The 26,473-nt window shown below is 33.5% G+C and overlaps 2 protein-coding genes and 2 long non-coding RNA genes across 4 annotated transcripts; 2 read left to right on the top strand and 2 right to left on the bottom strand.

Moving 5' to 3' along the window:
• Nucleotides 1–5,024: 5,024 nt before the first annotated feature.
• Nucleotides 5,025–5,610, top strand: LOC143632989 (uncharacterized). Its single transcript, XR_013153607.1, has 3 exons — nt 5,025–5,107; nt 5,197–5,344; nt 5,421–5,610. It is a non-coding gene; the product is annotated as an uncharacterized LOC143632989 (long non-coding RNA).
• Nucleotides 5,611–7,738: 2,128 nt separating this feature from the next.
• LOC143632988 (uncharacterized) lies at nt 7,739–12,264 on the top strand. The gene is made up of 13 exons (XM_077101379.1): nt 7,739–7,987; nt 8,984–9,045; nt 9,131–9,263; nt 9,348–9,420; nt 9,502–9,567; nt 9,668–9,898; nt 9,979–10,211; nt 10,921–10,982; nt 11,060–11,192; nt 11,269–11,341; nt 11,424–11,489; nt 11,653–11,883; nt 11,968–12,264. Exons 1-13 carry the CDS (start codon nt 7,860–7,862, stop codon nt 12,253–12,255), a joined length of 1,779 nt encoding a protein of 592 aa, XP_076957494.1. The 5' UTR covers nt 7,739–7,859; the 3' UTR covers nt 12,256–12,264.
• A 2,679-nt stretch (nt 12,265–14,943) lies between these two features.
• Nucleotides 14,944–18,400, bottom strand: LOC143632999 (uncharacterized). The gene is made up of 6 exons (XM_077101385.1): nt 17,935–18,400; nt 16,621–17,454; nt 15,919–16,564; nt 15,507–15,567; nt 15,185–15,408; nt 14,944–15,093 (listed from the first exon to the last, which is right to left on the bottom strand). The coding sequence occupies exons 1-6, from the start codon at nt 18,050–18,052 to the stop codon at nt 15,036–15,038; spliced, it is 1,941 nt and encodes a 646-aa protein (XP_076957500.1). The 5' UTR covers nt 18,053–18,400; the 3' UTR covers nt 14,944–15,035.
• Nucleotides 18,401–19,890: 1,490 nt separating this feature from the next.
• Nucleotides 19,891–23,043, bottom strand: LOC143633003 (uncharacterized). The gene is made up of 3 exons (XR_013153610.1): nt 22,668–23,043; nt 22,486–22,577; nt 19,891–20,713 (listed from the first exon to the last, which is right to left on the bottom strand). It is a non-coding gene; the product is annotated as an uncharacterized LOC143633003 (long non-coding RNA).
• Between the last annotated feature and the right edge of the window lie 3,430 nt (nt 23,044–26,473).

Raw genomic sequence — 26,473 nt, 5'->3', positions numbered from 1 at the left:
AATAATGCTACACGTTGTTTCGACGTTAATAGCTAACTACCTATTTTAATAGTATAATTCAACATTAGCAAGACAATTCGACGTTAATAGCTAACTAGGGGTGTTCATCGGTTCGGATAACGGATTATTCGGGTTATTCGGATTTGAAAATTTTTGGACCCTATCCGAAATCCGATCCGATCAGAATTATGAATATTCCTATCCGATCCGAATTTATCCGAATTCAATTCGGATCGGATTCGGATAATATCCGAATAATCCGAAATAAACCTACAAAATTTCCTATTTTTTGTTCATAACATTTAATAGTTTAGAATCACAATAAACATACAAACCGGAAAATACAAATTACTCTTAACACAGCTTTAAAGTTTAAAATTGAAATAATATTATAATAAATATACCAAACCGGAAAATACCACTAAAAACATGTTTTTATTCGGATTAAACGGATATCCGAAAAATCCGAACAATCCGAATTTTTTAAAATTCCATATTCGAATCCGAATTAGTTATTCGGATATTCAGATTGATCCGATCCGAATAAGAATTCGGATCAGTTTATTTGGGTTTCGGTTTCGGTTCGAATTTCGGTTTTTTTGGGAAAATAATTACTCGTTTATACTATAGTTTATATCTTATCACTTTCCATTCTTAAGCACCCATATCTCCCTCTTAACGGACAAACTATACTACTATTACCATGTATTGTCTAAACTAAGTCTAGTGAGCCAACTATTCAAACGGTGTCTTCTAGGGATGAGCAAATATAGATATCGGTACCGATTTTCTCAAGTTCTTGGTAATGGTACAGTACCGGTACTGAAGACAAAATACGGGAAATACCATTATCATCTCAGTATCGTAAACTCAAAACTTAGTAGCAATTCGGTACTGATAGTACCAAATCGATACCAGTACCCGTTTTGCTCATCCCTGGTCGTCTCATCGAGTGTAACTGGTAGCATGTGACTCCGTAGTGAGATTTCAGTTTTGTCTTGCTTTGATAGTTATTAACATCAAACAATCTAATAGGTAATCAATATCCTCTCTCAACTTATGATTCAATCATATACGTTTTTATTTTTTATTTTTATTTTGAGAAAAATCTCAAATGAGCCTGGAGCTCGTGAAGTACCAAAGCTCCGCTCGAGCTTCATTGCGCAGTATAAAATTTCATAAGTGTCTAAATGAGGTAAAAACTTAAAAATACATAAGACTCGATAATTAAACGAGTGTAACTGGTAGCATGTGACTCCGTAGTGAGATTTCAGTTTTGTCTTGCTTTGATAGTTATTAACATCAAACAATCTAATAGGTAATCAATATCCTCTCTCAACTTATGATTCAATCATATACGTTTTTATTTTTTATTTTTATTTTGAGAAAAATCTCAAATGAGCCTGGAGCTCGTGAAGTACCAAAGCTCCGCTCGAGCTTCATTGCGCAGTATAAAATTTCATAAGTGTCTAAATGAGGTAAAAACTTAAAAATACATAAGACTTGATAATTAAACGAGCTTTATTAGAGGCTTGAGCTCATCTCAAGCTCGAACAAACTCAGCTTGTTTCGAGGTTCTTATCTATTCAAACCCAAAGAACTCGCAAACAATTCGGCTTTTTTCCACCAAAAACAAGAACTATCAATTATGCCTTTCATGATATAGATTTAAGTATAGTGAGTGTAATATTATTGCTTGATAGGTGATATTTGTTTTTAAAATAAAGTTAAAAACATATCTTCTCACGTGTACTGAGATGGCAGGAAACTGTCGGTACTATATCTGTCAGAAGTTACACGTGCCAGTGTTCCATTGAGAGCCCCATAAACAACGGCCTTCATAGTTTGACACGTGTAGAATAAAGTACATTATTTGTTTTTCTTTTTCATTTTAAAAATAAATTAGTTTGCACTCCATTTGAAGGTGCATACAAAAAACCAATAGTGTCAGTCTAGATATACCTGAAACCTCCTTCTCCACTTTGCTCATTTATATTCATGGCAAATTAGATTTTAATGATCCTATTATATACAATCGGCCAACAATAATCTCAACTTAAAATATAATTGTAGTACCGTTGTCTTATCTTTCACACTAACTGTTTCATTATAGTACCGTTTCAAGATAAATTCAATATCAGTCAACTCGTATCCTCATAATGATCAAAAGCTCTAAAACACTAATTTGAAATTCGAAACAAATTTAACGGAGAAAGTTTTTTTAACAAATGTTCAATGATAACAATTAGTGTGAAAGGTGGGACCGGTGACAACTATCTTATAAGGTGAGATTATTATCGCCTAACTGTAAAAATGTGAGATTAATAAAATCCAATTTGCCTAATAGAAAATGATAAATAAAAATATAGAAATCCTGGGGAGCATGGCAATCAATCTCGGGCTTTCACGTTAGGAAGGTAGAGTGCTTACTACTATTATATGTGGGTTCACTCACATATTTATATAAGCATTTTACATAATATTCGAAATGGGTTTCCATGAACCTGTATTGTATACGTAGATCAGCCCATGTCTTGAACATGACGTTTGGAAGACCAAGTCAATTATATATAATTACAATTCATCACTGGTTCAATGTACTCATTGAGTTATTGGCACACTGCTTTAACCTTTTGCACCCTTCACGTGCTATTCTATCCAAGGCAATTCCTTGCTTTTACCATTTCGTTTTTGACCACTTCTATCCAAGAACAACAAATGTTTAAAGTAAACTTGTAGTGATTTTTTATTATATAACGACAAACTCACACACTCTTTAAACAACTTTTAAACCCACACCTTGATGTGGATATCTATTCTTGAATGTTAGCCAATTTAGGGGTGATTAAACAGATCTTACCCGCAAACCCGACCCAGGCCCGGTTAATGGTAAAGACTGTACCGGAGAACCAACACTGTTAATACTCGGTTCGGGTTTTGGCGGGTCTCTCAAGCCCTAGAACTGTTTGTTAGCATTGGAACCGATTTGTGCAGCTTTTAAGTCATTCTTACATATTCGAACATGACTTTTAGGAATTTTTAGGACACTGGAACCGACCCTGCTGTATTCTAAACGAGTAATAGTTTGGATTTAATAAGTCTCGTTAGTATGACAGGTTCATGCTCACCATTACTCGTCATTTTGAAAGAAACGCCAGTATTTTACACCTTGATAGTTGATATTACTAGACTAAAGACCCTTATGTAAATATATATCATCGAAACTATTAAAGAACTAGTAATAGATCTAAACGAATATTAATTTATTTGTGCACGTCGCCATGTAACATGGTAATAAATATTTGGCTTTAGATTCAAGGGAATCTGTTGACTTTTAAACATGTGTACGTGTGGTGACCAATATTCTATCGTTTTTACTTGAATATTAGGGAAGCTTCCATGCATGATTTAAGGAAACAAGGTTTAATTTATTCTTAAATCAAATCAAGTCAACTTTGCAAACATGCTACTCACTTGACCAATTCACATATAGGGGATCAATATGCACTTTTTTTCATTGACTTGGTATCTTATGTGACATTTTATATTGAATAAACTGTGGTTTTTGTCGCTTTGGTTTGTCTAAATTTGCGGGTTTAGTTCAATAGTTTCAAATTTGTAATTTTCATTCATGTAATTTCATTTCACTTGCAATTAAACCCGAATTCACTAATCTAGTTAAGTCTTGTTGTTAACCCGTCAGCGTGTCATTCACGTGAGGGGCAGTTTTGTCTGTTTTTTAAATCCAAATACACCACAGCCCCTCACGTGAGGGGGCCTTGCAAATTAAGACTGTGGTTTATTTAGGGAGAAAAAAGACAAAATTGTCTCTCACGTGAGGGGTATATATATGTTGATGGGTTTAACGACCAGACTTAACGGGTTAATGAATTCGGGAACTGCAAGTGAAATGAAACCACAAGAACGAAAATCACAAATTTGAAACTATTTGACTAAAACCACATATTAGATAAATTGTAGGGACGAAAACCACAGTTTACTCTATTATATTATATAATATGTTGATTAGGGAATCTATTTTACATTATTACTAAAAAATATCATGCATTGTTATTCATATAATCTCATCATATGGTTGTCCGAGTCCAACCATATTGTTATAGGAAATGTAGTTGATAACCACCGTCGTTGATCTCTTCTTCATGACCAATAACATCCGCACCATCCATTCATTGCCTAACCATTGATACCAGCGTGCCACAACCACTTTCACGAAGGTCAACATGATGACCAATATCGCAAGGGCCTCCACCCGTCGCCCACCGGCCACCACCTCTGCTCCCACTAACGTCGATGTCTCTGTCTCTGCCATTATCAGAAGATTTTAAACACCAAACATGAATGTTTCCCTAATCAAATGAATCACAAATTATCATTCCTTTGACATGTTCGAATTTCTTTTCCAACACTTGTTATTTTGACAAATTTTAATTCAAGATACATGCCCTTCAAATATTGTAAATAAAAGACATTTTCAAAATCCATCATTATGCTTATAATATTCACATGATTACAATTAAATGCTAAAAAACATATGATTCCTTCCTTTTCATGGTTTTTCTTCCTCTCTTCTAAAACTTGATGTAAGATTTTGATCTTCTCTAGAAACACATTACCCGGTTTTTACGGTTTTCACTCAAATAACACAATCTTCTCACCCATACTCTTCACCATTAATACTTTAAACTGATTGCTACCTATTTGACACAACACACGCTAACTAACTAGACACATATTGATGATTCTAAGGAGCTAAATATTAATTTTACTAAAACAAGAATTGTGAGTCAAATTAGGCAAAACTTTAAAAAACCTAAAACAAAATGTTACATCATATAAAGAAAGTCTAAAGCTATAACTTTTCCTAATTTAAACACACACACAGTATAATACTTGCAATAAAAATATATTTTCTTTTTTTAAGAAAGTTTTAGATCAGTCAAGGTTTGACATAGTCAAGTGTACTATAAAAGGAATGCCCATATGGATCTTTAACTCTCAAACCAACAATGAGTGACAAACAAAAACATCTTCATTTTGTGTTCATGAACTATGATCCTGAGTATGAACATCTTCAATCTGATAGGTAACTTAAATACTTTCACCACTCACCTTATTAATAATATTATTAATTACTAACTATAATAATATTATTATTAACTATGTGTTTTGTAGAACAAAGAGAGGTGTAAGAGAGATGGAAATGTACTTGAGCAAGAAGCATAATGACTTGTTAGCCAAGAAACTTGAGCCTGGATCTTACAACAAGACATTATCTTTGTTCATTGTTGATGCATTTGCTGTTCAAATCACTGATGCTCAGGTCAACTACTCTCTCACTAGCTTACTCTCTCTCTCTTTTGACTGGTTACTTAGGTTTAAGTTTGTGTGTGTTTCAGGCAAACATGCTCAGATCTGCTAAAGAAGTGAGGGTGGTTGAGAAGAACCAAGAGCTTGCTTCTTGAAATATTATTATTAGGAAAATTGGTTTTTATTGGTCAAAACTATTGCATTTTTGTCGACGCTGGTCCCAGCTTTCATTTTTGCTGGCAACTGTCCCAACTTTAACATTCATTTTTTCCACCAGTTCGCGACTAACGGAGTTCGCGAACTGGTGGAAAAAATGAATGTTAAAGTTGGGACAGTTGCCACAGTTGAGAACAATGCCAACAAAAATGCAATAGTTGGAACAAGTAAAAACCAATTTTTCTTATTATTATTAATATTTATCATTGTTGTGTTACTTGAAGATCTTGTGGTTTCTACCTAGAAACTTGTATAGCATAAGATCATAATAATATTATTATTATTATTATTATTATTATTATTATTGTTATTATATGATGTTTGGTTCAGTGCTTGGAAATGATGTATCCTTAGCTAGCAGTCCACTGGACTTATGTTATTTTTATATGAATGTAGTGAAGACTTTTGGTCCTTTTGGACTCACATTGTTCATTGTCATTTGTCAAGATTAATATGAATCCTTTTCTTATAGATTTGGATATGTGATTTAAATGATATATGTATATTACAATGGACAACTTTTATGTTCTTTAATTTCTAGAACACATTTATAATATGTGATGATTAACAATAATGTCGTGCAAGGATGACACACAATGTTATCGTATTAGAAGCATCGTTCAAAATGTGATTGACACACCATTATACGCACTAGTTTTTTAGTCCCTAAGTTTTTTCTAACATAACAATACTATACTAGAATTAAAAGTAGAAGTTGCTTTAATTTGTTGAGAGTTTTAAAAATGTATATAAAAGTTATTTAGTGGCTTAACTAATGCATAATTTGTACATGAGGAGACAATTATAATCTTAATTACTAATTTGTTTTTATCAATGGTACAAATGTCTTACATTCTTTTGGATTTTCATCCTATATATAATTTATTTAGAATAATTGTAAATAACATGAATGGTCCAAATTAGAGAAATAATTGAGACAACCTTTTGCTTTTCAGAAAAAAAGTGAGACTGCTTTTTTGGTGTGAAAAAAATCCCCGTCACACCTTCGTTTCTAAAATAAAAATACAAATATAACTCATTTTTTATTAATTATTTTGATATAAAATATACTTGTTAAAAGGATATAAATCATGCAATAACTAAGAGAGAAGAAAAATAGTGATTTTCTATTACTAAAACTATTTGACACATCATCGTGTATAACATGATCATTTTATGCATGTGATATGACAAGTGAGTTTAATCATGCAAATAATCATTATTCATAGAGGATATCAAATAACTAACTTAGAAAGGAAAAAAAATGTACAAAATTAGTGATGTTATCTGAAATGAAACCTTAATGCTTTTTTTCCTATGTTACCTAAAATGAACTGTGTATGTTTTTATTAGAGGGTATGAAATCGTTCAAATTGGAAATATATTGGTGAAATAGAGGGATGAGGTGGTGGTTTTTCAACTGATGAGAAGCTAAGAAGAAAAATTTAAATAACTGGGAATTTTTGTCTTATGAGAACGGGAACACCGTCCCCTAAAGTCTAGGAAGAATGAAATACTGTGTCACATATAAATTAAAAAAAAAAAACACTTGATTTTGCCGTCATGATACATGGCCAGCTTGAACTTAGTTCATTTACAAACCGATCGACATAGTTCGACTCGCTTACATCCGAGTCGATCTTGAGTGAGCAGGCGCTGTTTAAGCATCCATAACTCAACATGATAGTTACTTGGAGTCTTAGCTTCACCAACTGAATTTTTATTTAAAAGAGTCTATCATTTATATATTTTTTTGTAATATATATTTAATAGTTATTAATTATATATATATATATATAATGTTATCAAAAAATAAATAAAAATAACTAAATAATATATACTATTTTATAAATAGAATTATAATAGAAAATATATATAATACATAATTATAATTATATAAAAAATAATTAATAAATAGTAAACGAGCCGAGCCCGAACCAAACTCGATCTTAAAATCTAGTCATGAGCTGAGCTCGAGCTTTAAAAATAGAGCTCGAAACAAGCCGAGCTTGAGCTCTGTGTAGGTTAAACTAGCCGAGCTCAAGCTCAACCAAGCTTGGACTCGGCTCAGCTCGTTATCACCCATAATTAGTTGACCAAACCGAGTCTGTTTAGACCCGAACCCGATCAGTAAACCTCCCATAAATAATACAACTGTCAAATGTCAATAAGCCCAATTTTATTTTAAGTAATTAATAACTCATAGTCTCCATCGGCCACGTCATTTGGCGCGAGCAAGAACACCAGCCGATCAGAAGCTAGGGTTTGCAATTGGCCCTGAAAACACACACAAATGCTTTAGTTATTCAGCAATGGAAATGAATAATAATAATAATAATAATAATAATAATAATAATAATAATAATAATAATCTGAAATCGCCGGTGGTCGTGTTTGCTCATGGAGCTGGTACTAGTTCTACTTCCGATTGGATAATTAGGTATTTGTTTTGTTCAATAATCATTACATTATGCTAGTTATTATTATTATTATTATTATTATTATTATACAATTTCACTTCATATTAGTTCTCGTAGCACTTTAATTTATCAAATTGGTTGATTATAACTTATAAGTTATAACGTATGCTTAGGTTTTAATTAAACTGTTTCCTCACTGTGTATTTTAGGCAAAATAACACATTACCGAACGCTCACGAACATAATTGAACGGAACTTTTTGTTCATGTTCGTTCATTTATTCTACGAACGAACATAAATGAACTTCTCGCTGAACGGTTCACGAAATGTTCGCTAAAAGTTTGGTTTGTTTACAGCGCCCTACTTCTGGTCTCTGCAGATATAGCACTTGTTGTGATGACAAGTGAACGCCTCACGAATAGTTAACCGAACGGAATTTCTTTTTCATGTTCGTTCATTAAGGAAATGAACTTGTTCGTGAACACAAATGTTAAATTTACATATATTTTTTCACATAATGGTTATATGTATATTTTAGGGTTAATAGTTTGCTTAAAAAGCCTTTAACGAACAAACGAACATTAACGTACACTTTATTGAACTTTCACGTACACCATTGAATGAACGTAGCCTATGTCCGTGTTCGTTCGTCTAGTTAATCGAAGTTCTTTGTTCATGTTCAAAACCTTTAATGAACAAACATTAACGAACATAAACTTATCGAACGTCCACGAACACCATTGAACGAACGGGGCCTCTGTTCGTGTTCGTTCGTTTAGTTATTCGAACGAAATTCCTTGATCATGTTCGTTCGTTTATTGGACGAAGATAAACAAACTTCCCGCCAAGCGTTGGGTTCGTTTACAGCCCTGGTGATCAGATTAAATGTTTTTTCTACTACATTGAACTTTTGAGTTATGTCAATACACCTTTTACTTTGCAAACAGCATACAACTGGCTAAACTTTGCAATTTGAGATGATAAGTACAGTGATACAAATCAAATGTTTTACGCAGGTGGAAGAACTTGTTGGCCAGTGCTTTAAATGCTGTTGAAGTTGTAACATTTGACTACCCATGTGAGTTTTTCTAATTCCTATGTGTATGATACTGATACAAGATTCACGCACAGTGTTAGGGTAACTGATTTAAGGTTTTCGGCAGATATTAATTCTGAAAGAAAGTCTGCACCGAAGCCAGAAACACTGGTTGGATATCACGCAGATATTGTAAGAAAGGTTGCTGCCAAGTATCCATCGCATCCTTTGATTTTGGCTGGAAAATCCATGGGATCAAGGTAATGTTAAATGTTATGAAACTGCTATTAATTATGAATTGCTTTTAAAATTTTACTAAATTAATGTTCTTTAATTCGTTTCAGAGTCAGTTGTATGGTAGCTGCAGAGAATGATATTGAGGCTTCAGCTATAGTTTGTTTGGGATACCCATTGACAGTTTGTTACTAAACTTATTCTCTGTTAATCTGCTCGATTACATAAGTTAAATGGTATTTGACATGTTAGATAATGTTGCAGACTGCAAATGGAGTTATTCGAGAAGAACTTCTTTTGCAACTTAAGGTTCCTATTATGTTTGTACAAGTAAAACAATGAACCTTTACGAAACTATTTATTAACCTTATTATTTGTTTGATTATTTTAATTAACTTGCCGTTTTCTTGCGTTTGTTTGTCTGATGTAGGGTAGTAATGATAAATTCTGTCCTCTAGACATGTTGGAAACAATTAGGAATAAGTTACAAGTTTTTAATGATTTACATGTCATTGAATATGCGGATCATTCATTCCAAGTTGCATCGGTGAATCTTGAATTAATTGGAATGACTCACAAAGAAGCCGAAGAACGTGCGGTTGAAGCTGTTGCAGTGTTTGTGTCGCAGATCACAGGTGGACAGGTGATCAATGGGCCTAGAGTAAGTTTATATGTGTGATATTTTCTGTATATTATGTCATATCATCATATTATTATCATAACCAGAGTATTCTATTGAAGGATATAACTCACGCATATCCAAAAGATACTCTGCCGTCATCATTTGGCATGAGAAAATCAGCCGACCAAAACTTAGGTTTTCAAATTCACCCTGAAAAACACAATATCAGCAAATGCTTTAATTCAGAAATGTGTTCCGAGCTCTCGCTGGTTAAGTGTGATAATCGCAAATCACCGGTGGTCATCCTTGCTCATGGAGGCAGTACTTGTTCAACTTCTGAGTGGATAGTTAGGTACTTGTATACATCCTCTGCCTAATTCACTTGATTCAGTAATCAGTACATTATGCTAATTATACAAATTTGATTGAATTAATCTATTTAGTGAATGTGATTTTAGGCACATTTGAAACCCTAACATCTGGTCTCTACAGATTGTCATTTTTCTATTGGTTATAAAAAATTGAAAATATAGGACTTTTCACGAACAGCTAACCAAACGGAATTTCTTGTTCGTGTTTGTTCATTAAGTAAATGAACTTGTTGTGAACGGTTCACGGACACAAACGAACAAACACAAATGTTAATTTTACATATAAATTATTACATAATGCTTATATGCATTCTTTTTGGCTAGTAGTTTTGCTTAAATCTATAAGATAAGATTAGAAAAGACGTTAAAAAAAATATAAAATACCTTTAATGGACAAACATTAACGGACATAAACGAACATGTTATCAAACGTTCACGAACACAGTTGAAAGAACATGGTCTCCTTTTGTGTTTGTTCATTTAGTTAATTGGACGGACATAAACAAACTTCCCGCCGAACGTTAAGTACTTAGGTTCGTTTACAGCCCTAGTGATCAGAATAAATGCTTTTGTTTCTGTATTAAACTTTTGAGGTATGCCAATATGTCTTTCACTTTGCAAACGATAAAGAACTGGCTTAACTTTTGCAATTTGAGATGACAAATGATACAAACCAAATGTTTTGTGCAGGTGGAAGAACTTGTTGGCCAATGCTTTAAATGCTGTTGAAGTTGTAACATTTGACTACCCATGTGAGTTTTCATATGCGTGTGATACTAATACATGTTTCATGCACAGTGTTAGGGTAATTGATTAAGGTTTTCGGCAGATATTAATTCTGGAAGAAAGTCGGCACCGAGTGCAGAAAGACTGGTTGGATATCACGCAGATATTGTAAGAAACGTTGCTGCCAAGTATCCGTCACATCCTTTGATCTTAGCCGGAAAATCCATGGGATCAAGGTAATGTTAGATGTTATAAAACTGTCATTAATCACGAATAAATATGACTGAAAATTTGTTCTTTGATTCGTTTCAGAATCAGTTGTATGGTAGCTGCAGAGAATGATATTGAGGCTTCAGCTGTAGTTTGTTTGGGATACCCGTTGAAGGTTTGTTACTAAACTTATTCTCTGTTATACTGCTCGATTACATAAGTTAAAATGGTATTTGACACGTAAGATAATGTTGCAGGGCGCAAATAGAGTTACTCACAATGAACCTCTTTTGCAAATTACAGTTCCTGTCATGTTTGTACAGGTAAAACAATGGAGCTTAATTATGCAACTGTTTCTTTAACTAACATCTTACCCTCCTCAGACCCTACCATAGCTTTGCTATTGGTGGGATATACTGAGTACGATGATGATGATGATTTCTTTAACTAACATTCTGTTTTCTCACATTTGTTTGTCTGATGTAGGGTAGTAATGATATTTTCTGTCCTCTGGATAAGTTAAAAAATATTAGGAACAAGTTACAAGTTTTTAATGATTTGCATGTCATTGAATATGCGGATCATTCGTTCCAAGTTGCAAGGAAGTATCTTGATTTAAGTGGAATGACTCATGAAGAAGCCGAAAAGCGTGCGGCTGAAGCTGTTGCAGTGTTTGTGTCGCAGATTACAGGTGGACAGGTGATCAACGGGCCTAGAGTAAGTTTATATGTGTGATATTTTCTGTATATTGTGTCATATTATCATCATAAGTTCATAACCATATTATCTATCCTATTGAAGGATATAACTCGCACGTGTCCAAAAGATATTCTATCTCAACATGTTTCGAAGACCGAAGTGTGTGCTAAAGATGACGCTGTTGGTGAACGAAAAAGAAAACGTGTCAAGTCAAAACCAAAACCAAAACCGAAGATTAAAGATTTTAGCAGCGTGGAACAAAAACAACCGACCCAGAATATAAGGAAGAGGAAATTATCAGAGAGGATACTAAAAAACAAGCTGGCAAAATGTGTTTATGTCGAAGGTGGAATAGGGTCAACGGTTGACAACCCGGTCGACTTAGATTAGGTACGTGTAAGGCCCCGAACCCGGTGACCCTACTTTAGCGTCGGATTTACTCATAAACACAGTTCTTCAAATCAGAGTTTATTAAAACTTTTCGCGGAATATAAAACATCAATCATTTGTTACAAAACATTAAATCTTTTCTTTGATACCATAACACAAAACTTATATTTAAAACATCCTTTCTTCTTCTTCTTCTTCAGATGCCAGCCGTTCAATCCATGCCATGTGCCATCCTCATGCTAACTCTATAATCAGCTCACCTGCGTGCATACTAAAAGTCAGCTACGCTGAGTGAGTTCTAGTTAATCAAGCAACTTATCATACAACCACTTCATACAATATATATACGTATCCGAAGACACATAGTCCACTGTCTAACATGCCACTGTTTAACCACTTAATTACCCCTACAGCTTAGCCACTTAATTACAAAGGCACGTATAGGCTTTCCCTATCACGCACTCACACTATGCCACTTAATAACGAAGGCACGTATAGGCTTTCCCTATCACGCACTCACGCTATGCCACTAATAACGAATATCACGCACTCACGCTATGCCACTAATAACGAAGGCACGTATAGGCTTTCCCTACCACGCACTCACGCTATGCCACTTAATAACGAAGGCGCGTATAGGCTTTCCCTATCACGCACTCACGCTATGCCACTAACACCCTTACTAGACTCCTGCTACCTATAACACACTCTACCTCAACCTGCCTTGGTCACACTCATATTAGTTTAGTATTTACGTAGTGAACAAGTCACATCACAACATTCATACACACTATCAACCACTTGGCAATCACTATCCTTGGCGATACGTGCAATATCCGAAGATCGTTCACGTACCGACAAGCATTATAAATATATACCTCATATAACATCTATAGCATACACTTACCACTTAAAGTAAGTGTATTCACACTTCACATCGAGTATGCACACAGCCCCGAAAACGTAACACATAAATGGGGCTAGAAACTCACCTGAACACGGTTACGTTCTCCGTTGATCGTAATCCCTTTCTTCAGTTGTGCACGGCTGACTGTATAACAAGTATACATATCAATTTAACTATCACTACTTATAACATCTTTCCAGTCTTAATTACTACCCACAACGAACGGGGGTCCGGGGGCAGCGCCCCTGGCAGCGGGGTCTAGGGGCGGCAGCCCCTAGCAGGGTCCAAGGGGCAGAGCCCCTGGCTGGGGTTGAGCTGCCAGGTCAGCTTGGAAAAATTTTACTTCCATTAACTGTCTTAACACATTTTTCATTAGATTTTAATTTATTTCCTAAACGAACTTGGCTTCAGGCGAAGTTAAACCTTAGGCGAACTTGGCTTCAGGCGAAGTTATCCTTAGGCGAACTTGGCTTCAGGCGAAGTTAAACCTTAGGCGAACTTTTAGGCGAACTTGGCTTCAGGCGAAGTTATCCTTAGGCGAACTTGGCTTCAGGCGAAGTTAAACCTTAGGCGAACTTGGCTTCAGGCGAAGTTATCCTTAGGCGAAGTTACGCTTGAAGGCGAAGTTCATCAGGCGAACTTAATCTTGCAGGCGAAGTTATCGCGCTGCAGATCTGTTTGCCCATAAATCCTTCGTTTCTTAGCCAAATAACTCGATTTTGGTACCCACGGAATCGTATGATCGGCGCCTTCAAATCCCAACCATCAAATCGGCCTAAAATCGACGTTTTAGGGGTCCGATTTGGGCAGTTTGGGTTTCGGGTCCGGTTAACCCATCCAATCCTAACCATTTACAGTAATATAAGCTTTGTTGGATTTGTTCTTACCTTACCAACTCAGATCTACCAACAAAATCTCGGGTCTCGGCTCCGAATCTTGATCGGTTAGAATGTGTGTGTATGTGTGTGTTAGGAGTTTTAGGGTGTAGGGTGAGAATGAAGATATTTTGGGTTTAGGGGATATTTATATCCCTTAAATCCCATTCTCATTTAACCCATCTCAAATAATCCAAGTCCACAACCCGCATCCATCACCCAACACTAGCCCGATTCATACCAACTCCTATTCTGTTATTTATTTCCTAATAACCCGGGTAAACTTTCTCTCTAATATTAAGTAATATAATTAATATTATCTTGAAATTTCGGGATGTTACAGTACGGTCAAACACTCATGGTAGCTTTATTATTATTATGATCTATGAGGTCATTTTCTAGAATGAAACTTGGCAGGTAGTTGTGATTATATGTTTGTAAGAAATTGTAACATGGACTACTACGAACTCGATTAATCGTGGTGTTACTAGTCTATGATCATTAGATTATCCTATGGCTTGAACAAAAGCTTGCAAATTTGACTGAACTTTTCTTGCATTATCAGCATTTTATATAGACACACTCATATATTGTTATATCATATTTTACAATTTAATATTTTCACATGCAAAACATAATATAAGTAGATAACTCGAAAATCGACACGAGAATAAAATCTAGTTTTTAGAAGGAAAAAAAAGCAATTTCTTTTCTTAAAAATGACACAATAGTGAATAGTGGTCCAAACTGTCTAATTTTGAAAATACAAAGCAAATTCAAGGTTCCATTTATTTACTAAATAATTATAAACTAATTATATTCACAAAAAAATGGAAACAGAAATAAAAATGTGAAAATCTGCCCCATGACATAAACATTGAAGCAAAATTTATATTACAAGTTTACATTGAATACATAATAAGATATCAAGATCACAAACCCATCAAATAAGCACATGAAAAAAAAACCCGAAAACCGCATCACATCAACAATCTGATTCATTTAACACCAACTTTTGGTACCTTCATACCAAATCCATGCATTACTCTTTCAACCCTGTTCATATTAATCAATATAACCATGTTAGACCAGTATTCAAGAAAGAAAGAAAAAGTCAAACTATAACGCGATAAAAGTCAAACTTTACGTTGGAGCAAGTTTGCCAAGAGCTTCTAGTTCTTCGCCCGTGTCTTCATCAACAACTTTTCCAGAAATTTGAATAATGTATGACCGATCTTTTGTTGTCGGTAAACCTCGGCTTGCAAGAAGATCGAGATCTTTCTGGTTAAGTTCTCTACCATTCACAAAAACTTGTGTGTTCCCAGCAGCACAGTTTTTGGGCATCGGACGGTCAAACTCTTCTATAAATGGCTGCAACATGATGACAATCGGGTTGACTTTTAGAGGTCAAACAGAAGAAATGGAATTATTATTGAATATTAATGTTGAGAAATAGATATTGATCTTACGGGGATAATACCGAGGCAAGGCTGGTTCATCACACCCCAGAATCCAGCTATGGAATCATACCTGTAATTTACAGTTAGTGCTAAAAAAACTTAATGTTTTTTCTTTAGAAGTCAAACGGGCCGGTTTTTTGTATAAAGTTTGAATCTTTTTGTAAGTTTAGGATAATGTGATAGTTTATATAAAAGTTATAACAAATACAAGAATGATTTCTCAAAGTCAAAGTCAAATAAATCAGTTTCTAAGTTTATGATTTCAGACATTTTAATGAAAACCGAGACAAATGTGACGGTCAAACAAAGTTTACGACAAATAAACACAAAACGTAGAACGATGGTGTAAATTTGTTGGGAAAATTAATATGATTTTGATTCTAAAAAAGAGCATGTTTGAACATAAAAAGTCAAAACTAACCAATACTCTCCAGACTGAATAGGCCCGGCTAGCTTCTCAGCGTTTTTAACCGCACGAGAGGTCAAAAGTTGACCGTTCACAAAAACAGCAGATTTCCCCTTATCTACACTACTAGACCGCGAGAAATCTCTAAGCCTCTTTTTTATCAAACCCGTGAAAAAAGACTCGGTCCCGACTTTCTTGTTTCTTGATTGATCATTTTCTTTACTAACAACATCAGAACTCAAATCCTCGGTTAAAGACACGCCCGTCTCAGTTTCCACCAATGCAACTTTTATAGATCTCTTGTTATTATTATTATTATTATTATCAACAATGACTCTTTCTTGATCGGTTGTTTGACTTTCGGTCAACTCATCAGTTTGACTTTCTAAAATAGGAACTGGCAAAGATGGCTCTTCAATCTTTTCAGTTTCATTGGAAGTCAAATTTGGTTCGGTGTCGGTCAACTGAAAACTATACACACATTTATCATGATCGGGAGAGCTATGAAGGCTTCGGTTTGACTTTCTTTTGTTGACTTTTTGTTGAGTGACACTTGAAGAAAACGAAGCAACAATTTTGTTATCTTCAAGTCTCAATGATATCAAAGCCAAACAAACTGCACATTTTATCGTCTTGTGATTATTCTTCCAGAAAGTGTAACCTTTTTAGGAATTCTCAACAACTCGAAGCAGTTACAACTTATAAATGGAGCTCCACCGGATACAGGAAAATACACGCGTTCACCTCCACGAGTTAGAATAACGCGTCTTCTTGGATATCTTCTACCAAAACCATCATTTCCCAAATCAAGAGAGGTTAGATGATGATGATGTGGGCCATGTGGCAGCTGACGTGGACCGTAAAGTGTTTCTTGACTGGTAAAAGACGAAAAAGGACGGATCTTTGGAGGAATAAGTTGCCAATTCATGTTGTAGCCAAGAAACGGGTCGTTGTATGTTGGAGGCATATATTGCTGATGTGGAAGCTGATGTGGCCATGGATACGAACCGTTTAATCTTCCATATGGGCTTTCGCTTACATTGCATGATCTGCTTATTTGAGCTCTTAGTTCATCAACCTTTTTAAGAAGATCGAAATTATTATTCTCTAAATCTCGAACCTTTGTAACATGGTCTCCAAATGAGTTATAACTACTTAAGTGAGAACTCGAGGGGCCTTCGTTCGAATATGGTAGATTTCCAAGTACATTTCCAAATCTACCCTTTTCGGCCGTACTACCAGTTCTATGAAATCCAACCGGGGTTGACCTTATGGGCCCAAAGTCAAGCCTTCTTCTCCTACTTTGATCAGAATCTGTGAAAATGTCGCATTTTTCGTTTCTTGATGAAGAACTCGGGGTCAAGTTTGGAATTTTTTCGTGGACGATTCTACCCTTCCTTCTACCAACCTCATATTCATCACTTTCTGTGTTAACTTGAGAACTAGACACTACGCTCACTTCTTCTTTCGTGGGCGGTTCTGCCCTTGTACCGTTCTCGCTATTAGAGTTTTCCAACGATCTTTTTTCACTTGCCAGAGTCGATTGTGTTCCTGATTTGTTAAAAAATGTAAAATGCATCACATATACATACATGATTCCCTCAAGAAATTGTCTTTTTTTTAGATCATAAAGTTGAAATGTAAAGTATGTAAAATCAACATTAAATACACAAATAAATATCATCAAATCCATGATCATATCAATGTGCCTATGTATCAATGAATCATAGCACAAAATTATATTACCCTTATAAGTTCATCTCCATGTTGTTATGATTAATACAATAGAACTCACCTCTGACATTGCAATAGTCAAACATTATACTTTCAAAACTCAAAATTTTGATTCATATAATCTTATAATATATTCTAAATTCTAACTTGAAACCTATTTTTCTGAAAATCAATAGAAATAACAACTTTTTTCCAAAATCCACACAACTCTTACAAATTTTGAAGTCAAACACAAACCAGTTTGACCATAACAAGTCAAAATCAAACACATACATTATAATCTATCAAAAGTAATACCTCTAAGAACAGCACCACAACCTCCACACTGGTAAACAGAATACTCAACAAGCTCAGGAAGAACATTCTCACATTTCGGACAACGAACCAATCTCAATGGTTGACCTTCTTCCTCCATTCTTTTTCAAGATTTGACTTCTTAACAGACCCACATCAATTCACCCAAGATACAAAAAAAAATAGTGAAATTACAAGAAAGACTGGTTCAAAAACTCATTGTAATAAACTAAATATATAATTTTTTTTATGTAAAGATTGAATCTTTCTTTTAAAATATTGATTTTTTAACAGACCACATCAAATTCACTAAAAAAAATGTGAAATTAGTAAAATCACAAGAACCCCACATGAAGACTGGTTCAAGACTCCTTGTAATAAACTAAAAATACATTTTTTTATGTAAAGATTGAATCTTTCTTGTGGGCTTTTTAATCTTTATTTTAGACCCACATCAAATTCACCAAAGATAGAGTGAAATTAGTAAAATTACAAGAAACCCATATGAAGACTGGTTCAAAACTCATAGTAATAATAAAAAAACATTAATTTTTTTTATGTAAAGATTGAATCTTTTATTTTTTGGCTTATGCTTATATCCTTACACAAATAAGCTTCTTCAAATGAACTAAAAAAAAGTAAAAAACCATCTTCAAATAAGTTTTTCCAAATTAGCCTATATAAGCTAATAAACTTAAGCTTAAAAAACTAAACAAAACATCAAATTAAGCTTATTTTGTAAAAAAAAAAAAAAAACTAGGCCAAACACCTCCTAAATCTTTCTTTTTTAAATTCTGACTTTTTACCAGACCCACATCAAATTCACTAAACAAAGAGTGAAATAAGTAAAATTACAAGAAACCTATATGGAAAGACTTGTTCAAAACTCATTGTAATTACCAAAAAACTGTAATTTTTTATGTAAAGATTGAATCTTTCTTATGGGTTTTTAAATTGAAGACCAATTAAAAAAATAAAAAATAATAAAAAGTAGGTATTGTTTGATGGATTGAGAGACTAAGTGGGTGAAAACTGATAACTGAAAAGTGAGTTAACATCTTCTGAAAAAAGAGAGAATTTGGAGGGAAATGGGATCAGAGTGGGACCCACAGGGTTGATGAAAGTAGATAAAGGTGAATTGTGATTTGAGTTGGTAACATAGAAAAGGTGAAACACAATGTCATTTCATATTTTATATTTATACATAAGATTACATACAGAGAAAAAGAAGTTAAATTAATAGCAAAATATATGTTAAAAGAATTGTTTTGATGTTTGTATGTAAATAGATACTAGCTTATATTCCAGTGTTACACACGGGTCGAAAAAATAATTTTTCAAAGATTAATAATATGAAATCAAATCTAACATTAAAAACAATAAATATGAAATAAACCTTGATCTTAAATCACCCAACCAAACTAATACGCATGTTTAACAATTTAATGAGCATTTAAAATAAAATTTAACACATTAAATAAAATATAGCAGATGACATAAAGATGAAAAAAGAATATAGCTTCCCATTTATTACAAGTTGATATTATTTGGGCATCCCTTATAATCTGAGAGAGAACTACCACTAAACTCAAATCAACTAAGAATTCCCCAAAATACCCTTGAACGTTGAAACCCTTTTATAACTGATCTTCACAAATTAACTTCCTCCAAGTTTCTGCAATTTCTTTTCATATCCTTATCCTTAAATTACCCTTTACTTAAACTGAAAGCATTCTGCCATATGTTGACCTTGAAATAAGATTTGTTTGTGACAACTATCATTCAATTATAATGAATATGCAATTATGACCAAAATACCCCTATCAGAAAAATAAAGTATGGGTTATTATAAGTAGCTATAAGTTTGTATCTACTACAAATAAAGTATGGATTATTGACCTTGTAAATTTGGATGTTCAACATTCAAGCGTTTCTAATTGACGGCAATCTGCATTTAAATGAAGAAAAGCAAAAACTGTGCAAATTGAATAGGTAAATAAAACAGATAGCCATTGAAAGGAAAACAAAGAATAAAAAAGTAGAAATATGCAAGAACCGATCCGTATTGCAGCCACCAGTCACCCGACATGTTCACAGTCAAGTTTTAATAACATATTTCGGTAAACATGTCCAGGGGATAAATTATGACATAATAATGTTCAGATTGTTGTCAAACAGGTCAATAGGTTATTTTGACTCTATAACAGGTCAAATGGGTCGCATGACATTCAACTACGTGAATATTAGGCATAAAGATATCGAAATATGCTATTTTGACGGTTTTTTATGCAAAACCATGAGTCAAACCGTTGCAAGTTAGTAAGTAAATGATAATAAGCTAAGATAAAAATTTGAAAATAGTATAATTTACCTTGAGAGAAGCACCACCAACTGAAAAAAACCATCAACATCTTGTCCTCCTCCCAATTCCTTGCTGTATAAACCATTCACAGATCCAACAAACATAAACATTATATTTTATGATTTAAATTTCCAAACAGAAACTTAATAAATATATTGACAGACCTCCAGAGATGATCCTGGTTTAAACTGCCACACCAGCCTTGATATTTGTTTCCACCCATTTCCTTAACTCAGCATGCACCTAAGAATCAAAATTATTTTTCCTTAAGCTTATGTTCACACATGATATTATACTAAGAAGCAGACACTAATATTCCACTTACTTCTTGAGCTTGAGATGAAATTCGCGCCTTCCTGGTTCCAATAGCCCAAACGGACTCGTATGCAAGGATTACATGATCCCAGCTTGAGATTTTGTCTGCAATAAAATATTTACAAGATTCTAAATTTCAACATTAAGTAACATCTTCAATAACAAATGGAAATGAAACAATTTATATAAACAGATCACTTCGTTGGTTTCACTTAATACAACTATACTTATGTGACCAGTGATGACCCATGGGACACCCAAATTGACAAGCATTTCTGCACTGCAATTTCAAAAGAATATCAATTACAGAGTTATAAGTACTTATTGCGTGTTCTAAAAGCCGAAATAAACTAATGATTATTTGTATATTTTGAATTAAGTTGTTTTCAATCGGGGTGTTCACGATTCGGTTTGAAACCGTGAAACCGTCCAAACCGGCCATCAATTTGGTTTCATGGTTGGTTTTTGTCGTCCACTTGTGGCCGGTCGGTTTCAAAATTTTCAAACCGTATCGAACGGTTTGGTTTTTGGTTTACACTGAAAACCAACCGTATAAACCGGAATGAACCGTTTGTATATTTATATTTTAGACACTTCAATAGATATCATTAGTTATATATTTATTAAGCATTAGGGTTACTTGAACTCATATTAGTAAGATGAAGGTAAAATCCTGATCTTCCAAAACCGGTGAACATGGGCCACTGTCACATTTTTTTTTACAGTAAACTGTGCACACTGTAACGTTTTTTTTCTTTTTGACAATATTGTGCGAGTGTTAAAAAAAATCATCTAGTTATTGATGGTTTTATCAACCTATTAGTTTATTGACTTTTGTTTTCATTTCAAAGCAATATTTCTAAGATAATTTCATATTAAATTCTTGTTTTTAGTAGGTTTTATATATTTTTGAACAGATTATTTTTTTTTTTTTGTTGTATTGTGCACTTTTGAAAAGTCGTCCAATAAAGCTTATACTGCCAAACCAAACCGTTCGTAACGGTTCGGTTTTTAAATTTCAACGGTTCAGTTTTGGTTTTGAAAATTGAGTTACTCAAGAATAATACTATTAATATATACAGTAAATGGAAATAGTGACTACTGACTAAACAAAGTCCTAGTCGACTAATTCAAACATAGTCCAAACACAATTGCAAGTCAAACCAAAAGTCATGTTCTAAGAAGCAAACACAAATCTTTGCTAAATTTATAAACCAGAAATATAACATTGTAAGATTTAAATTAAAGTGCAAATAAACAAAATCGCTTCTAACTTAAATTAAAGTGCAAATAAACAAAACAACTTCTAACTTAAAAGTTAAGAATACGTGTGCTCGAATGCATGCTTTAATTTAGCTATTAAGACTTAAAATTTGAATTTACTTTGACATTCATTTAGTCAAACCTAAATGGCCTTTGACCGAAACAACATTTGTGGCATTTGTTACCCATGAATTTCTGCAACCCATTCTTTGTGACCTGTTAACAAAAATTCATCTTAACACCAAATCAGTTTTCCCACTTTAAGTCTTGCCCCGTATGTAATTCGTAACAAAAACCAAGATTTTCGCCCTTACTAATACCTTTTGACTCTTATCTAAATCAAACTATCAATTTGTGAATCTCAATGACCACAAACCTTTGAATCTTAACCTACAAATTCCAAATTCCCCAATTGTCCCCTTCGTTGAATTAAACAAAATATGATCAAACAAAATAGAGCTCGAGCTCAGCTCGTGATTAATTTTCAAAATCGATTCCGGCTCATTTATTATTTATTAATTATTTAATATGCATTTTAATTTACTATCATAATTTATACATAAAATAATCTCTTAAAAACATATATATTTGAAAAGTAAATAAAAACATGATACCTTGACATATCTACCATTTCCATCCGACCAAGTGCAAGTGACCAGGATTCTAAATGAACCAGTTAATCCTAAATGAACCAGTTTGACTGTGTCTACAAAATGGTAACAAACACATATAAGCCTACATAATTATTAAAAATAATACAAATGCAAAATATATGATAAAATTATATAATACGTACCATGCTTGCTCCATTACACCGCCCACATGTATCAGCCTTTGTTCCAAGAATAAACACCACTTTCACATGTCAATAGTCACAATAAGATTAATGAAAAACATGATTCAGAAAAAGAAAATAAAAATTAAAGCGGAGGCAAGATAATGGTACCTTTGAATTAATTGAGCCAAGCTACAAATTTTGCTCCCCGTTTCAGCAGAATATACATACACACATAACAATTTTACTTGAACAATCATGCCCCTTTGATAACCTTTTACTTTTATTCAATTTTGACCATTGCCAAAAAAAAAAAAATTGGCCAAAATGTGTTACCTAAAAGTTGGATACACGAATCAGTAGATATGCAAATCGAAAATCAGTAAGTATACCTAAATTAGATTAAAATAAAAGAACAAAAATTGAATTAAAATATGATCATGACTGACTTGCAAAAGAAAGAACTCAGCCTCCACTGCCTGTGTCGACGGCCATACTTGGAACAAAAATTAAGCGTTGTGAGTTGATAATGAACAAACAACATATTTAAACACCTAAATAAAGAATTATATGAAACACCTATTAACATGATGCTAGTGAATGATGTGTTTCCAAACGGTTAGTTTTAATTCATGCATATATTTTCTTATTTCTTTGCAAGTGAAAGTTGCTTTGATAAAGCAAAAGCAAAATAACAAAGAAGAAGTGCTTGTTTGTGGTGTTTAAGCTTCTTTGGTAGCAAAAACCAAAGTGAGAGAGACTACACAGTATTTTTGAACATATATAGCCATGGTGTTTGATGCTAAGTTACATATATATTTATTATATTTATACTATTATATATTTATAAGATAATTAAGAAACTTTTTTTAATTTATTGAAATATATTGTAACTGTTATGTATGATGTTAGTTTCAAAAAACATATGGTATTTATAACATTATTATGCTAACATTGAAGTAAGTCATTACTTTAAACACGACTTATATAATATAATTAAAGAGTTTGTTATCGCAAAGCCCTGATTGAGTCTTTTTGCGGCACCTTATTGGTAGTATATATATATATATTTTTTATTGTTGTTTTTTTATGTTTCGGCCGTAATGAACATAATGAAAACATACCGAATGTGAATTTTGGTTTTGTTCTTTTTTATTATTTTGTTTTAGTTACAGTACCGTATCGAATGCGACGGAAACCGGCCGAATTCGTGTAGACTCATCGTATTTTGTTTTAGTTCCAGTACCGTAACGAAAACCGACTGAATGCTGATTTTTGTTTTTTTAGTTCCGGTACCGTAACGAATATGAAAAAAACCGACTGAATTCGCGTAGACTCAACTGCCTCAACGCCCGGAATCGATAAAGGTTGGGTTTTACAAATGATCTAGTTTTATCGCCTGACGCCATAATTTTTTTGTTTTATTTTTGTCTTAATTCCGATACAATAACGCACGTAACTACAACCGACCTAATTCGCGTCGACTTACTGTATCAACACTTGTGTTTTAACACTACATGTGTTTTACCGACCTGCCCGGCATAACGCGACGGGAAAAAACACTGTATTTTACTAAGTTGAAATCAGAAATGGTCTTTTGAGGCAAGTAATTATTTTATATATTTTATCGATAAAAAAAGTATTATCTTATATATATTTATTGATAAAATAAATGCATGTTGTCATTTTGATTTGGTGCAACACTGATATTTGACGAATTATAACAGAAGACGTTTACTTTTTAAGAATTTAATATTATAATTTCTTTCAAGAAGAGTCGATGAATTTAATGAGAACGAACAGAATTTGAGAAGAGATGATAATAATTCAAAAGATCTAGCTGGACCCGCGGGCGTATTGTCGCTTGATGTTGGTCCAGTACTTTATAAAACAAAATAGCCTTGCCGTAAAAAATCTTTTTGTTACGATTACACCATAAACTCCACAACGTAGCGAAGAATATGATAATAAGCAATCTCTTTTTTCACTTTATTTGAACTCTAATCATTCCCAAAAAAACAAAATTGACTTGACATCTACAAAATTAGGAATTTTGACCCACCTACAAACCTCTTCCCAAATGGCCACCGAAAACAAACAACTTGCCAAAAGATGATTCGCGTCTTCATCTTCCATAGAACAGAAGGCACATAGCAAATGAGAAAATGTCATACCCTACAGACTAGGGCACTCTTGATTGGAATTGTACCATCGATTGCACCCCAAACAAAATTTTTTACCTTTGTGCTCACACAATCCCAAACAAAAGGATGAACTTGATACATATTGCCTTTTGATTGATCCAAGTCAAGACGGACCATTTTTACTTCGAACCCGTCGTGTAAGACTATCATCAATGCTAAAGAGGCCCTTAAACGGCCTTAGTTGCTCAGTCAGCTGCTACATTATATTTTTACAAATCCTTTTAAATCCATAAAAAATTTCAATTTCACATCCAATAGTAAAATAGTAAGGGCGCCCTTAGTTGCCTATTCATCTACCACCTCAACACCTATTTATATTTAATTACTTAAAATACAATGTATGTGTTGATAAGAATTAAGAAGTTATAATGGGTAATAATATATGCACGGGTTAAAACGTGTTGGGTCGGCCCATAACCCTTTCTGCCCAAAGTTTCAATTTTTTTTTATAAATAATTTGGTCAAACATGATAATGGAATTTAAATATTTTAGTGATAATCCACTTTAAACAAGTATATCAATTAAAAGGTAAGGTTTATTATGCATTAAAATACATTTATGACAAATTTTGACCTCTACACGATTGACTTTTTTAAGTTACTCATTTAGTGGTTAATGGGTCAAATTGACACCTCCTATGCATTAAAAGGTTTTATTATGCATTAAAATACACTTAAAATCCAACATGAGTGTTGGGTAACAATTTACAGTGGGTTAATTTCTAAACAATTGAATTTCAAGCATTAGTTTGTTAAAGTTTAGCATCTTTTTAAACATCTGGCTGTTCGATAATAAAGGTAATTTTAATGGTGATGACTCGTAATCGATTCCAACAACGACATTCTAACCGAAATCCTTCTTCGGCTTCCTGCTACCTCCATCATTCGATTCAAATCCGTATGTAAACAATGGCGGTTGCTTTTAAGTCACTCTCATTTCACCCACCACTTCGATAACCTCGTAAAATCCCCTGCTTGTTTTATTCACAGTTATAATACTACTCTATATATTCCCTTTGATGATAATAATAATAATAATAATCCTTTCCGTAATCTCGGTTTCTACTTCAATCGTTCCAATGTCAAAATCGAGCAATCTTGTAACAGTTTATTACTTTGTTCTGCCGATGATCAAGAACATTATTATGTATTCAACCCCACCACCAAGCAATTGTCATCCATCCCTTCGGTCCCAACCGGATGCATCTATTTTTGGTTTTAGCATTTCATCCAACACACTGTGCGCATTACAAACTCGTTTGCGTTACCGTTTATCAAACTTCTTTTGAAAGATTCTTGTGTAAGTGATCGATGTCGAAAGGTCAATCAAAAATACTTAAACTCCAGGGTTCGGGTTTTGCAGCAAGTTAAGGAATTGATAAACTTTTTTGGACGGTTTCTTATAAAATATATAAACCAAAAGACTTAACGATTGACTGTGTTGATCGTCATAACTGAATCCGAACAATTGACACGGCTAAATGAAAATCTATTTGATAATCGGTTTTACTTGTTGAAACACAAAATCAATAATATGGTTAACGATAAACGGGTCAATGACGAAAGAACTTAATCCTAACTGTTGATGACCACAAATCAATTAACTGACAAAAGATTAAGTAA

Source organism: Bidens hawaiensis, unplaced genomic scaffold (genome assembly GCF_021521415.1).
Source record: "Bidens hawaiensis isolate Kalapana, Puna unplaced genomic scaffold, B.hawaiensis_p1.1 tig00006594_1, whole genome shotgun sequence".
NCBI lineage: Eukaryota > Viridiplantae > Streptophyta > Magnoliopsida > Asterales > Asteraceae > Bidens > Bidens hawaiensis.
This window is presented reverse-complemented; position numbering and strand designations above follow the sequence as displayed.